General features: G+C 39.8%; 1 protein-coding gene across 4 annotated transcripts in view; it reads right to left on the reverse strand.

Moving 5' to 3' along the window:
* The window catches only part of LOC105926737 (endothelin-converting enzyme-like 1), a 96,622-nt gene that overhangs the window by 22,753 nt on the left and 59,332 nt on the right, over positions 1 to 14,537 (reverse strand). For 2 of the 4 annotated variants that reach the window (XM_036149733.1, XM_036149735.1), the window contains exons 10-12: positions 12,939 to 13,042; positions 12,048 to 12,106; positions 4,052 to 4,103 (exon numbers count right to left, since the gene is read on the reverse strand). In XM_036149733.1, the coding sequence (XP_036005626.1) occupies positions 4,052 to 4,103; positions 12,048 to 12,106; positions 12,939 to 13,042 (215 nt within the window). The remainder of the gene's footprint in view (positions 1 to 4,051; positions 4,104 to 12,047; positions 12,107 to 12,938; positions 13,043 to 14,537) is intronic. The other 2 variants (XM_036149736.1, XM_036149734.1) reach the window with 1 other exon arrangement.

The following is a 14,537-nucleotide window of genomic DNA, read 5'->3' on the forward strand; positions in this document are numbered from 1 at the left end:
CCCTCTTCTCCTTGACCCCTGTGAGAAGCAGGAGTGGTGTCTGTGTTGTACATGCAGATCCAGAGAGCAATGAGAGGCCAGACTTAAGGCTATTCACATGGCTACATCTGAAAATGACTTTCTGACAGCTAGTCGATAAGCTGCCTCACACTGGGCCGACTCCCTTGCTAAACTAACAGGCTGTTTGAAGCTTCATTATACTCAACATCGGTGTAGAGGTGTGTGTGTGTAAGAGAGAGACAGAGTTTATGGGAGGTTGGGGCTACTGCAGTAATAACTTTAGGGGGACACACGTGTGTGTGTGTGTGTTGTGTGTTCGTACCGTCATTAATTAAAATCGATTTGCATGCATAGCTGCCACTAGTAGAAGTAGCGGTGATAAGCTCTAATGAAGACATAAAAACGTAAGCAAATGCTGAATGCACAAGCTGCAGGTCTAATTATCTCATGCTTGTAAGTATCTATGGAGTTGTTCGGAGGTGTGTGTGTGTGTGTGTGTGTGTGGGGGGGGGGGGTATGAAACTGCAGGTGATGTAGTTAGGAATGCTTTGAATGTTTGCTTAAATATTGCTCAACATTACCACTACTGCTTTCTTGAAAACAGCTTTGGTTTGCTAAGAGTGTGTTGAGGGAAAATAAAAGCTTGTTCAGCTAATCAGGGGCTGTTCTGCGTCTCACTCTGGAACCACTGCAAAACTGTTTGAATTGGTCTTGTTTTCTCCTAAAAATGCCAAACTTCGGGTAACAGTTTGTGTTTTTGATGCCTCTCCTTTATGTTATGGATGGAGTCACTTTAAAGAATTTAGAGGCAGACCTCATTTTTTGTTATTCTGCTCGGCATCTGCAGCCAAACAGCCCCATGTTTGAAGGTCTCAGCCAGACCCCTCATGCTCCTCAGCTGAATCTTTGACTCATCTGTACATAAAACTTTAGTTCCAAAGTCATTTGGCTTGTCCAAGTGGGCAGATTTCAGCCAAGATTAAAGGTTTTAATTTCAAAATTTTTTTTTCCAAAGAAATCTACATAAATTAATTATCCAAAACATTTTATTAGCAACAACATAATTATTGAAGATGTGTCTGTAGTGGTTCACAAATTTAATGAGGAGTTTGTGACAGAAACAATCTCTGATCCTGCAACAACAGAGAGCTGCAATGAGAAATTCACAACAACAAAAAAATCTAAATTAGCAGCAGAAGAGAGAGAGAGACCACACCTGATGTTAACAAATGTAAAAAAATAAAAGCTCTACTGACTGTAATGACACTGATGTGACAACAGTCAAAAGAGTTATTGATGCAGTTGTTAAACCACTGATACCTGTAACCTCTCTTTCCTGGTAAACTGGTAAATGTCCAAACAAAATGAAAACTGCAGTTTTGTATAGCCTTAGAAAAAGTTGATATAGACACCAATTCACAACTATAGGCCTATTTCTCTACTTTCACAATTTTCCAAAATAAAAAAAAACTTTATTAATAAACTGGAAAACATAATTGATAAACACAAATTATGTTCTGAAAGTCAATATGGATTTAGATCTCAGAGATCCACAGCACTGGCAGTCCTGGAATTAATAGAGGAAAGATTGCATTGGGTCTATTTGTAGATCTAGAAAAAGCATTTGACCCAAACCGTTTATTCTCGTGGTATCTGTACGTTCACAAACACACAAGAATCCATCTCGTACTGATCTGCCTTCAACCGTTTGTGACCGAACCAAAAATGGTTTGGGCCAACCACATTGCAGTATTGTGGTTTGAGGCAGGACATACCAGCTGCTACTGAAAGCAAGGAGCTGCTGATCCCGCAGTTTCCTGAAATTGCTGCTATCACGTCTGTTTTGTCAGAATCTACAATTTCATCTTTGAAAGAAGAATAGCAACAAGTGCCTTGACTAGCTTACCTTGGTGTGGTTTCTCATGTCGTCTGCTGCTTGCATTTTAATTTGATACCATAATTGGCTAAAACAAATATTTGTTAGGCGGGCACTAGGTGTTGCCCCATCCAATCAACTCAGACAGTTCTGCTGAAATTCTGTCCTTTCCCCAAACTGATTTGATGGGAGCAGTCCCAGACTGATAAAGTGTATAACAGAGAGTGCTGCACGCTATCAATCTGGCTGGCCAGGTTGACATGACATATGTAAGGTTTCTAAATTATTATAGTTTGTTTTGTTTCCAGATGATACAAATCTTTCTGTACAGGTGAGCGCTTACAGCAGCTTTTGGGTGATATCACACCAAGGATGAATAAAGTAAAAAAAAAACTGGTTTGACAGAAACAAATTTCCCTAAATTCAGAGAAAAACTAAGTTAATGTTATGTGGTAATTATAAAGGAAATACAGATGTGAAAGTCATAACAGATGGAGTAAAGGTGTAAATAGTAGATTATTGTCAACAAATTCTGCTGGACACCTCACATTAACTATGTTCAGACAATCTGAAAGATCACAATTCTTACTAAAGCAAAACATTTTCTCAATTATAACGCATATTACTCTACTTTTCACTGATTTTACCAGGCCTGAGGTGTTGTGTAGAAATCTGGAGTAACACCTACAAGAAACAACGTAAACGATGTTGGTTTTTCATAGCTTGATGCCAGCAATGCGAACATAAAAATGTCAATTAATGTCCGGTGTTAGGTTTTTGTCAAACTACTACTACTAATAATCATTACGTCACAGGTTAAATATTACTCTTCATTACATGCGCTGAGGTGTGTTGCCATGGGCGTGTTTACCTGCAGGATGTAACTGCTGTGAAACAATCAGGAAATAACTTTTATTTATCTGATTAATAACAGCTTTATCATGGCCGACGCTCTGTTATTGTTACTCTATGCCTCTCGCTCTCTCTCGCACCCTCTCCCTTTTTTATTATTTCTTTTGTTGTGTGTTCTGGTCATTTGAGCATGAATAAACATGTCATCTTTAATATGGCTATAAAAATGCTGCTTGCATTTGTTTTGTTTTTGAAGGTGTGGGGGATTGGGGGTGCGTCAATCCAGTTGGGACAAAGAAGGTCTGCGCGACTAAAAAACTTTGGGAACCGCTGTTCTAAGGTGTTGTCTGCTGGAACAGAAGCGTATCAATAGCTGAGATGAAGGGAATTCAGAAGCTCATCAGGAAGGCTAGCTCTGTCTTTGGATGCCCCCCTCAATCCAACGCAGGCAGTAAAAGAAAGGAGAATCCCAGCAAACATAACAACACTCTAGGATAATGTCTCCCACCCCATGCATTACACTTACACAACACTGGAGAGCTGCTTTAGCAACAGGCTGCTGCATCTTAAGTGCACAGAAGAGCATTATTGTAGGTTATTCCAGCTGTTAGACTGTACAGCCATCCCTACTCCCAACAAGCTCAATAAGGTGTTTAAACTCCTGCACTTCTTTGCTTCTTTCCATATTTTTGTTAATGGTCTATTTTCGCACATATGTACAGTTTCCTAATGCACTTTTTAATTTACTCTGTATCTGCAGTTTTTCTTTACTGGATAGTTTTTCATATGTAGTGTGTTTGACCTTTCTATATGGTCTTTTTTATTATTATTGCTTATATTTATGTATATCTCTGTGCTTTCATGTGTATATATTTGAGTTTCCCCACAGAAAAACAAAACTATTTCTATTCTATTCTATTTTATTCTATTCTATTCTAAGTTCATAATGATGGTATGTTAACCTCTGACAGCAACTCAATGTTACAAATTGTAATGGTCAATATTTTTGTAACTGTAATTCATTAATATCTTTTTACAAAAATGTGAGACAGTCAGAATAGGCAGAGTCAGATCCACTTTCATGCCCCATCAAATTCCTTGACGGGCTTAAATTTAGGGCGACAACCTTTCAATGACACCTGTTCCATTAGCAGGGCATTGTTCAGTAATTGAGCTCTTGGTGGGTAGTTAAATTGGTTTAATCGGGTGTGCTGGGACATAAGGAGAAGCAGAGGGTTTCCAGACTAACGCAGGCTTTAACGACCTTTGTTGTAGCTGTGGAACAGCTGTGGACTCTCTGTGGAGAGAAGCGGGGATACTCACTGTGGAAACTCAGGATTGTAGAGGGTGGGCTGCAGGATGCCAGCAGGAAAGACTGTGAGACAGATAAAAAACACAAACGAACAAACAACATGCAAGTTACAACTTTTCATAATTTTATTAGAGCAAAGATTTACCCGAATTTAAGAAGGGCTGCCGTAGAGAGTAATTAGTGAAATAGAAGACAGTGAAATGAAGACAGTGATAATATGCTCAAGTCAGAACACAAATGAAATATTAAAACAACAAAAAATATTAATAAGATACACTACTGGTCAAAGGTTTGGGGTCACTTAGACATGTCCATGTATTTTTTTTAATGAAAAGCTAATTAAAATAGCATTAAATTAATCAGAAATACAGCCTAGACACTGTCATTGTGATACTCTGTCTATAATGGAGCAGCCAGCTGTTGTGAGGGCGCCCAGCAGGAAGTAGCCATTGAACCAGTCCAAGTTGTGGGAGGGGCTTCAGGAAGCATGGGCGGACATTTCCTCAGATTATCTCAACAGACAGACAGGTAGAAGGCCAAAGGTCTGCGAGGCTGTAATTGCTGCAAATGGAAGATTCTTTAAAGGTGCATAGCCATGTTATTTTTTTTATTGATTTGTCAGTAGCTCACTCTGGTAGCATACAACGTTTTGATGAAATATTATCACATCCTGCTGGGGTATTAGTTATTTTTTTGCCCTTTTATGCTTTGTTTTTGCTGAATTTGTTACTAAAGCCTTTTGTGTTTATTTATAATAACTATGGAGATACGTCTCTGTGCATGTGCAGCAGGGGATAAAGCAAGGAAGCAGCAAACGGCTATTAGCATCTCCCAGCAAAACAATGAAGAATGGTCCAAGATTCAGTGAAAAAATAGCAAAAAATATATGATTCCAAGAGGGAAAAGACTGGAATGTCGCTGGGAATGCAGTATGAACGTTGTTCACTGAAGCAGATGCTAAACCTGCCGAGGCTCAGATGTGACCGCAGAGTTGACTGATGTGAATAAATGGTCTGATATGAGGCTCTTAGAATTGCTGTAGATGGGTATATTTAATTAATAATGGTTGGTCTTGGATCACGCCGAGCTGCCGCTTTACTGCAAGGCATTGCAGAGGGTCAGGCTCGGTCTGACATTATTTAATACTGTTTTATTATTTAGGCAAGCCGGCATTATGATAGTTCTTCTAGACTGCCAGGAGAAGGCGCCACATCAGTTCATATCCACTCATCGCACCTGGTGCTGAGGCTATTTCTATCCACAAAACGGACCATCAAAACATTATCAGGATAGAAGCTTGGTGTATAGGGAAGGCAAAAAGCAAGGCAAATGTATTTCTATAGCACATTTCTGTACAAAGACAATGCAAAGTGCTGTACATGACATTTATACAACTTTATTTTATTATGATCAAACAGTTTTTGGTATATAACGTGGCTATATACCTTTCAAAGAAAGATAATTATTTCTAACCTTGTCAATGTTTTGACTATGTTTTTTACTTATCTTGCAACTCAATTAATAAATATAATAAAATTTCTTGAAAAAATTAGAAATGTTTTGGGTGACTCCACATTTTTGACTGGTAGGGTATGTTTATTTTAATGCCCACAAAAGCAGAAATATGTCAAATCATCCAAATGACTTATTGTGGTGTATTTATTTTGACCTAAAATAAAAAAAAACATCCATCCATCCATCCATCCATCCATCCATCCATCCATCCATCCATCCATCCATCCATCCATCCATCCATCCATCCATCCATCCATCCATCCATCCATCCATAGTAAAATGTATCTGCTTAATGCAGGGACTAACCCCTGATACAAAGAAAGCAATATGCCATTTAACAGTCATATAAATAAATATATGACACTCAGATACAGATGTTGCTTTATATAAATTCAGGCCTTGATCGGAGTAGATGTTCTCTGTCTAATGCTCACAAATGCCTCCTCCCTACCATGAAACAAAATATATTCAGGTAAAAGTGTGTTTGGTTCCAATCTTCTTCAGCTTGGAAATGTGTAATGTTAAATTCACTCGCTTTCCCCCCATAAGACAGTGTTTCTTAACAGTATCCATTTCAGAAAAAACTTGTAAGCATCAATAAATGTATTCAGATGCATCTATGCAACAATCACAACCACAGATTTATGTTATAAAACCTCCAAATTCCATTTAATGTAAATTATGGTGACTATCTTTTGTGAATGTAGAACCTTTTAACTAAGTAGTGTCTCTCTCCCAGTCCTACCCGGGATAGGCTCCACTCACATATTGGCTTTGAAAATAGCCAATAGAAAAAAGAACTACGAACAGTTTGAAGCCCATAATGGAACTGATCTCTAAATAAACAAGGTCTTTCTGTGATTTAACATCAACTTTAAATAAGAAAAATGTAGTAAGCTTAGTAAATTTAGATTTGATAAGGCATCAGGTTTTGTTGGGGCAGGGTTTATTATGTATTTGTCATTGAGGACAGTAACAAAAACAGGAGATTTTATTTTAATTTTTCTGCACAAATTAATATTTTAAAAGCCCAAATCGCCAACAGAAAGTAAACCTCTTAAATGTTTCTATAAATTTAACCAACTTTCTAATAGATATTTGGATAAATCTACGCAATGGTATGAAATGGAAGTACAGTAGTTTGGGAACAGGGTACAAAATGACTTAGATTTATAGACCTTAATGTCATTCAACTGTGAATTCACAATGTACATTTGAGCAAAGATTTTGTTGCAAGGCTCTGAGTAAAAATAGACGACAGAAGAGAAACATTAGAAATATGAGTATTTGTCATTTGTCAGGAATGGAGCAGCAAGCCAAAAAATACATTTTATATGTACAGAAATGTTAAGAGTAGACCATATGAGTTGTGCAAGTATATGTAGCAGCAGGATGTATTGCAACAATGAACAGACAAAATGATGATGCTGAAAGTACATAAACAAGAAAGAAACTAATACAAATATTGTGACATTTGTCAGGGATTTAGTAGCAACCTACCTTACTTTCGGACCATAAGGCCCATTGGATTATAAAGTGCACTAAATATTCTTCCCAAGTGTGTAATATCACTCCGCCCCTTCACGTACTCAGCTTTCTCTTGAAAGGGAGAGCTATCTGTCTCTGCCGGGAGGACAGAGTAGTTGGACTACACTGCCCTGTTTATAACATAAGGCCAAAATAAACTTCACTTTTATATTGAATTAACTTATTTGGTTTATTGTTGCTAGCACGTACTCTGGACGTGGGCTGCCTTACATGAATGAAATTCTAGTTTAGACATTACAGTCAGGCAGTCTTGTAGACAGCTCAGTGGTCCGATCAGGTAGTGACACGGTGTACCGTAATGCTCCGAATATCCATTTCACGGAGCAGCTTCGTTGCTAATCAAAGTCCTACTTCCACATTTTAACAGAGTTTTGAGCGCATTGTAGCACATAAAATCGACCAGTAAGCACAACTTTAATCATATAAAAGGAGCACCAGATTATTAGGCGCACCATCAATTTTTACGAATATTTAAGGATTTTAATTGCACTTTTTAGTCTGAAAAATACGGTACAAAAAGTAATTTAAATGTGCAAAAAGCTTCTGGGTAAAACAATCGGAATAGTGCAAGTATTTGTAGCACAAGGATGCATTGCAACAATGAACAGGACATATGATGCAGATAATAGTCAGTCAGTGCAATAGAGTTGACAGCGTCCATGGGCGATTATTGGGAGGTTAGCAGTCTTATGATATACGTAATGAAGCTGTGGTGGAATCTGGTTGCTCTGCATTTGAAGCTGCTGAAGAGCAGCAGGGTAAACAGTCCTGGGGGGTGGGGGGGGGGTATTTTATAGTTGTCTGAGCGATAAGGTAGCAGCAGTGTCATGGATGGAGGGAAGTGCTGTCCCAATGATTCTCTCTGCTGTCCTCACCACTCTACACATTCCTGAGGCGTTGCATGCATCGAACCACACAGCGGTGCAGCTGGTCAGTGTTCTTTCTATTGTCCCTCTGTAGAAAGTAGAGAGGATGCAAAAGGAGACTGTTTTATTCTTCTCATCCAACGCAGAAGGTGCAGAGGCTGCTGTGCTCTCTTCACCAGAGCAGAGGTGCCAGGTCAAAGTTTCTGTGATCTGCACCCCAGAAATTGGAGATGATGTAGCCCTTCACCACTCTCTTGAAGCACTTCATCATAATCAGAGGAAGTGGCGGGGTGGTAATGGTTCAGTGATGAATTTGTAGTTATTTTTGGATTACTGGAATGATAGTGGCAGTCTTGAAACAGGATGGGATGGCAGCATGGGCCAGCGAAGTGTTAAATATGTCAGTGAGGATGTGAGCGGGCTGGTCAGCAGTCTTTGAGAACCCGTCCTGGTATGTTGTCGGGGCTCGCTGCTTTCCGGCCACTGGATCTTCTCAACGTTTTCCGGACATCAGCTGTCTCAAGTCTGAGTGCCTGTTCATCTAGGGGAGGTTATGGATTTCCACACAGGAGTGTTGGTGAGAACTTCAAACTGATCTAAGTAATTATGGAGTGCATTGAGAATGTCTGTGTTGTCCTTGCTGGGCCTTTTTGAGTGCACAGACAGGAACATGTTTAGGGAGGCTGCAACTGAATGACAATACGCCAATGTAGGGGAGTAAGCAGAATATATTTCTGCATACATCCAGAAGTGTATGGAGGATGTCTCTGCACAGGCAAATCAGAAACCCTTGATAACCAATATATGCATTACGCTAAGGACACGAAATACATTGATCAAGTGTGGGCACAGATAGGCACTCAGATCAACCAGAGTCTATCTGAACCGTGCCATAAGAACAGCAAAACGTGCCTATGGTCAGAAAATCCAGGGATTCTGACAACCTGACAAATATTCCACATGTAAACAGCAGGGATGATGATGGTGGTAAATACCCTAGGCAGATAGTATCAGGAGAGACAAGATCAACCCCAATTTGGATGCAGCTGATGCAACAAAAGCATGGGTGAAATCATGATAATCATTCTGCAAGGATGAATATCCAAGCTCCAGAGTTGTAGCAAATAAAAAACAACTAAAGAGGACTACATCATGAAAACCTACCAAAAAGAACCTAATCATGTTCTTGTAAAAAAAAAAAAATATTCATTTTGGTTTATTGAAAATAAAATATAACTACATCTTTGTTAATGAATTCATTGTTTTGACCAAATCAAAAAGACTCATTTAATCATAAAAATTGTATCTGAAACATGGAAATTAAGTTGGTAATCATGAGTTACCTCCTTACAGGAATCTAAATTTTCTCATTCTTCAAACAGCTGACAAAGGTAGCAGTTACCTTCCAGTCAAGCTTATTGATCTCTCTTTGGCAAGTTATTAGGTATTGCTCTATAGAAAATGAGACGTTTAGATTATGTAATGAAATTAAAAAGGCTTTCTATTCGGTGTTTTATCCCCCAACAACAAATTAGGTTCTCAAAACTTGTGTGTAATTTACCGTTAAACACTAAAAAGTCAGTGTGGTGAAGGCTTACAAACGTTTATTTATATCTCGTAAGTGATATTTCTAATAATTTTTGATTTTTGTTACATTAGACCCAGTAAGCCTTATGAAAACGATTCATTGTCCTACTCTTTCTTTTCAGCCCACTCAAAAAACAAAAAAAAAAACATAAAAAAAAAACTCTCGTAAGGGTCTGGAGCCATGATTAGGCAGATCAACATGAGTAAATAAAATAATATGACCTGTATGTCTAAAAAGTCTGAGAAATTGTTGCTGTTTCAAAGCCTTATAGCAGAATTGAGATCATTGCGCCTAACCTTTCTGCAGTTTAATTTTAATCGACGAAGAAATTGGATAAAAAAAAATACATTTGTGGAGTGCTATTGCCCTGTGGTGCCTTTAAGTCATGTGTTTTGCTCCCAGTTCTAAGACGACTATCACACTATTGTGCATCTGCCTTACATTTTAATGGCACAGGAAGATATATAGCCATAGACTGTCATGATCCCCAGGTGTTTGTCTTGATTCTCCTTAAGTATGTATTTGTTAGATTCCTGCATCGTGATTTCTCTAGTGTGTGTTAGTTCTTACTCTTTAGAACGCTGTTCTCATCTTTCCATGTTCACTTTGTATTATTTTCTGTTAGATCTTTTTCCTGCATTTCTCCCTCTCAGCCCCAGCTCAGTAGTCTCCCTCTCCCTCAGTTCTCTGCCTTCATTGGTCTCAGCCGCTCCTAATTTCCTCTGACGGCTTCCACCCGTCTTCTGCATCATTTCTCCACTCTGTCCGCATACATACTCCTTGGTTCTCTCTGCAGGTTCCTCTGCTTTCCCCGTGGACATATGCCTCCCGCCACCGGTTCCTCACTTAGTTCCTGTGATTCTTGCCTGATTCCCCGTGGGAGGATAATTTGTAAGTTCCTTTATTTTCTCATTAAATCTGTTTGCCGATACCTCATCTACCACTCGGGTCCTTCCTAAACCACATCATGGCAGAGATGAAGCAGCAGCCCACCTCTCATGTGCACCACTGATGTAGCCTATTACACGACATTACTGAACCTCTTGTAAAACTAAGGAAAGGCTCTGTCTGTGTTTATACAGATTCAATCCCTTTGGGATCCCCAGCGCTTCCAATTAAAAGCAAACCTGATCGCTGGTACTATATTCTGTTTACCTGAGCAACCATTTATCTGACCACACTGTTGCTTCCATCAATCATTGAAGTTTTCTTTTCAAAAGATCGAGTTATCCCTAAATATTGAAAATAAAATAGGGGAGACCGGGGCTAGTTGTCACACTTTTTAAAATGGTCAACTGGTATCATCTCAACTTACAATGTCTTGTCCTCTTCTCACTCAGCTCGTGAGACCTGACCATGCAAAGGAATAAAACTAGTGTTCCACTTTTTAGTTGCGCCCTCTGGTGGAAAAGATAATTGCAATGTGACAACTTACCTGTGTGACAACTAGCCTCGGTCTCCCCTACAATAAGAAGGTGAAGTCATGGCTAAATAACATATCCCTTTCTGATTCACCTGTACACCATGTGTTGCACACCCTTGATCCCGATACACCCAGACTATTCAAAGTAGGAGTACGATAAAAGCGACATTCATACTTTAAAGTTGTGACATAATTGGGTGTTCCTCAAAATCTGTTTCATTTTCTCATGTTCAAATCTGTGAGAAAGGGCGTTTTAATACGCCAACATGCATGGCAAGATAAGAAATATTGCTAGAACAGAGCTATCGCTAAATAGCTCTGTTATGCAGGCCTTATTCAAAAAAGGTTTGCATAAGGTTCACATTAAGAGACGATAAATCTTTGACCTATACAACAGAAACTTTAAGGAAAGCAGCAATCGTTTGGCTTAAAATCAAGCCTGACAAGACATGTTGGTTATGTAAAATACAACAAAAAAGAAAAGTAGGGTCGATAAAGCAACAACACTAAACTCATTCAGAGAAGAGTTTGTCTGCTAGGGGAAAAAAAATATTCCAGCGGGCTCTGATGACTGTGTTTGCCTAACTCCTTCTGTCCTCCAGCATCGGCGCGTGAGCACGGCATTGATTTTTCTGGAAGAGATTGAATCCAGCAGGCAGACACAGACGGCGGCCCGATCCTGCGAGAAGATGGGGAGCGAAGGGAGGGGGGGGGGGGGTGGCATATCGGCAGGCTAGATTTGTTTAAGCTCAGGAAGGTGATACCGCTTGTTTTTTCCTCCAGGGGCGCATTTAACATGCAACGGAAGTAGAAAGCCAGCAATGACAACGATTATGGTATGGGGGAGATGTACATATTTCATTTTCTTTCAGAAGCCATCCTGTTTGGCTTGCTGTAAACAGACGGAAACATGGTGTAGCTGAAAACAAGCGACGGGAAAAGGTCTTCCGTGTGTGTGTGTGTGTGTGTGTGTGTGTGTGTGTGTGTGTGTGTGTGTGTGTGTGTCCTGGCTTTTGACAGTAGCTGGCGCTTGTATGAGTGTGAGCGATTAAAAGTCATGAACTCACCCATTTGGTTCTTGTTGGGGAGGTAGTAGGCATTAAGAGCCTGTGGGGGGAGAAGCCACCTGAGGAGAAAAACAGCGTCGGACAAAAAAAAAAAAAAAAAAAAAGGTTTTAGAGACAAGATCCTTTCACACTCTATCCACTCAAAACACACCGAACGCAATCACAAACACCGGCGCCTATATCCCTCCAAAACCCTGGTGAGATATCCACTCTGTGAGATTCCACAGCTGAAGCGCCTCAGTGCATACCAAAACATGGATGGTTCCCTTATGGTAATCCACTTAAAGCCAGTAAAATCGATTGGCACAGATCCCCCAAATGACTAACTCTGACAGACTAAGTTGCCCTTGTTCCGGCTGGAAGACTGATGGCTCTGCGTGGACTAAAGGAGGGACGGCGGGGCGACAAGCAGGACCCGCTTCTGTCTTTATTTCACGCTGACAAAACCGACTGAGTGATGGAACATCCATTTTTTTTTTTGATGATAAAGAGGGCGTATGTGAGTGCGGGCTAACGATACCGTTGTCAAGCATGCTGGAATACTAATGTGGCTGTAATGTGTTGTCATAACAGAGAGGCACTCAGTCCAAGTCGAGCAGGGCTGTATTTTAGAAAAATGAACCGTATGTCCCACAGCACTCTTCTGCTGCCTGGCTGCTATAGATAAGTACATCAAATGGATTTTCTGCAGCTGTTTATGCTGATTTAGGATCTGTTTGTTTAATTTCGAGGCCCATCAGCAAACGTGGCTAACCAAGAGCCATTTCTGGGAACACATGTTAGGCATGTCAAACATATGACACTCGCATAGCAGGAGCTTTTCAGCAAAGGATGCGTCTAAGCGCTCAGGACGACGTTGGTGTGGGGAGGTGACAGCGAGGTGACACTCACGCTGTCTTGTCCACTTCTTCATGGATTTTCTTCACAGACAGCTTGATGTTGAACTTGATGCTATTGAGGATGTTTTTGAAGTAGGTCTTCTTGTTCACATCGAACTGCAAAGCAAGCACACGGTTGTTGTTCAAAAGCAAAAGGTTAAAAAAAACAAACACCCAAAGACATTTCAGGAAATTGAATCAATCATTCTGGATGTTCTGCACATTACTTTGAGCATGCCTGTTAATCCACAATCAATCATTTCTTGGCTTTAGCTGACCTTTGAATGTGCCTGTTCAGAAACAGAAAAATCTGATCTTGTGTGTGGTTACTGAACGCACCACACACAAGCCCCACCAGCCCTTCTGACAACAAAGCTCTTTTCGTGTGGATGTAAATATCTGAAGTGTCAGCGAGGTGTTTAAAGGTGAAGTCAGAAGAAGCCCACATATATAGGAAACTAAAAGGAAACGGTATTTTAATAAAACATGGTGAGACCTGTCTGCAGTTAATTCACGCTGCGAAAGAGAGAGATTTAAGGAGAGCAAATAACAAAGAGGTTAAACGAAGGTGGTGGTGGTACTCTGACTGCCTTTATGGGTCCCCTGAGACGTTTAGGTATTTTTACTTATTTGCTAGGAAAGTTAGCAAATTAACTATGATTAATAGTACTAATAACTTCAGTCTTTGCTTCTTTAGAAACAGCTCAAAAGAAAACGCAGAGGAGAAAACTTAGAATTTTAGTAAAACCCTCTTTTATAACAGAGTGATAACCCCTCTGGTTCTAATATAAATACTTATGACAACACACAGCGGGAAGGCTAGAAAAAAATATTCAGCACGTTAACCAACAGCAGCATCTCACTGTGCATCAGACAGGTTTCTTCCTCCCGGTAAGGCACCTCTCCAAGGTGCGGGGACCTGGGCTGCCTTCTTAACTAGCAGTGGAGTGATAAGGTGAAGCAGATGTATTTTTTTTTTTGTAGAGATATTTCAAAACCTATTGCACATGTTGTAGGCAGTGCACACCAACTCAGAAATTGAAATGTAGATGTTGGATTAAAGCACTATGATAGCGATCGAGTCCTGTGGGGGGGACTATATTTTCATCTACCTGCTTAAATAGACTCTTTGGAATATTTTTAAGAGAAAGTTAGCAGAAGTAAGCGGAGTAAGTAAAGTTTCTCTCTTCATATAGCGTCTTCCCCAATCTGAAAAAAATATGCCTTCAATGTGAGCATAACTTGTGCCAATTAGGAATGGAATTAAAGTGCTTTGAAATAGTACTATAAAGAATTTTAACTTTTATTACAGTTTAACTACTAAGTCCCACCCCACATGAGCCAACAATTTGTATAAAACCCTTTTCTATTCAGCTAGAGCTGCAAGGCTTTTTGGGTATGTGTTAACTAGGTTTGCACATTTAAAGACCACAACATTTGCCCATTCGTTTTTGCAAAACAGCTCAAGGTCAGTTTTCAACTGTTGTTACAGATTTTTCATTAGCTTTAGGTCTGGACTTTGGCCGGGCCATTCTAAAACAGGGAAATGCTGTTTTCCAAACCATTCCAGTGTAGCTCTGACTGTGGCCTCTAGCAGGTTTTCATGCAGGGA

The sequence above is a fragment of the Fundulus heteroclitus genome, chromosome 18 (genome assembly GCF_011125445.2).
Source record: "Fundulus heteroclitus isolate FHET01 chromosome 18, MU-UCD_Fhet_4.1, whole genome shotgun sequence".
In the NCBI taxonomy this organism is placed as follows: Eukaryota; Metazoa; Chordata; class Actinopteri; order Cyprinodontiformes; family Fundulidae; genus Fundulus; species Fundulus heteroclitus.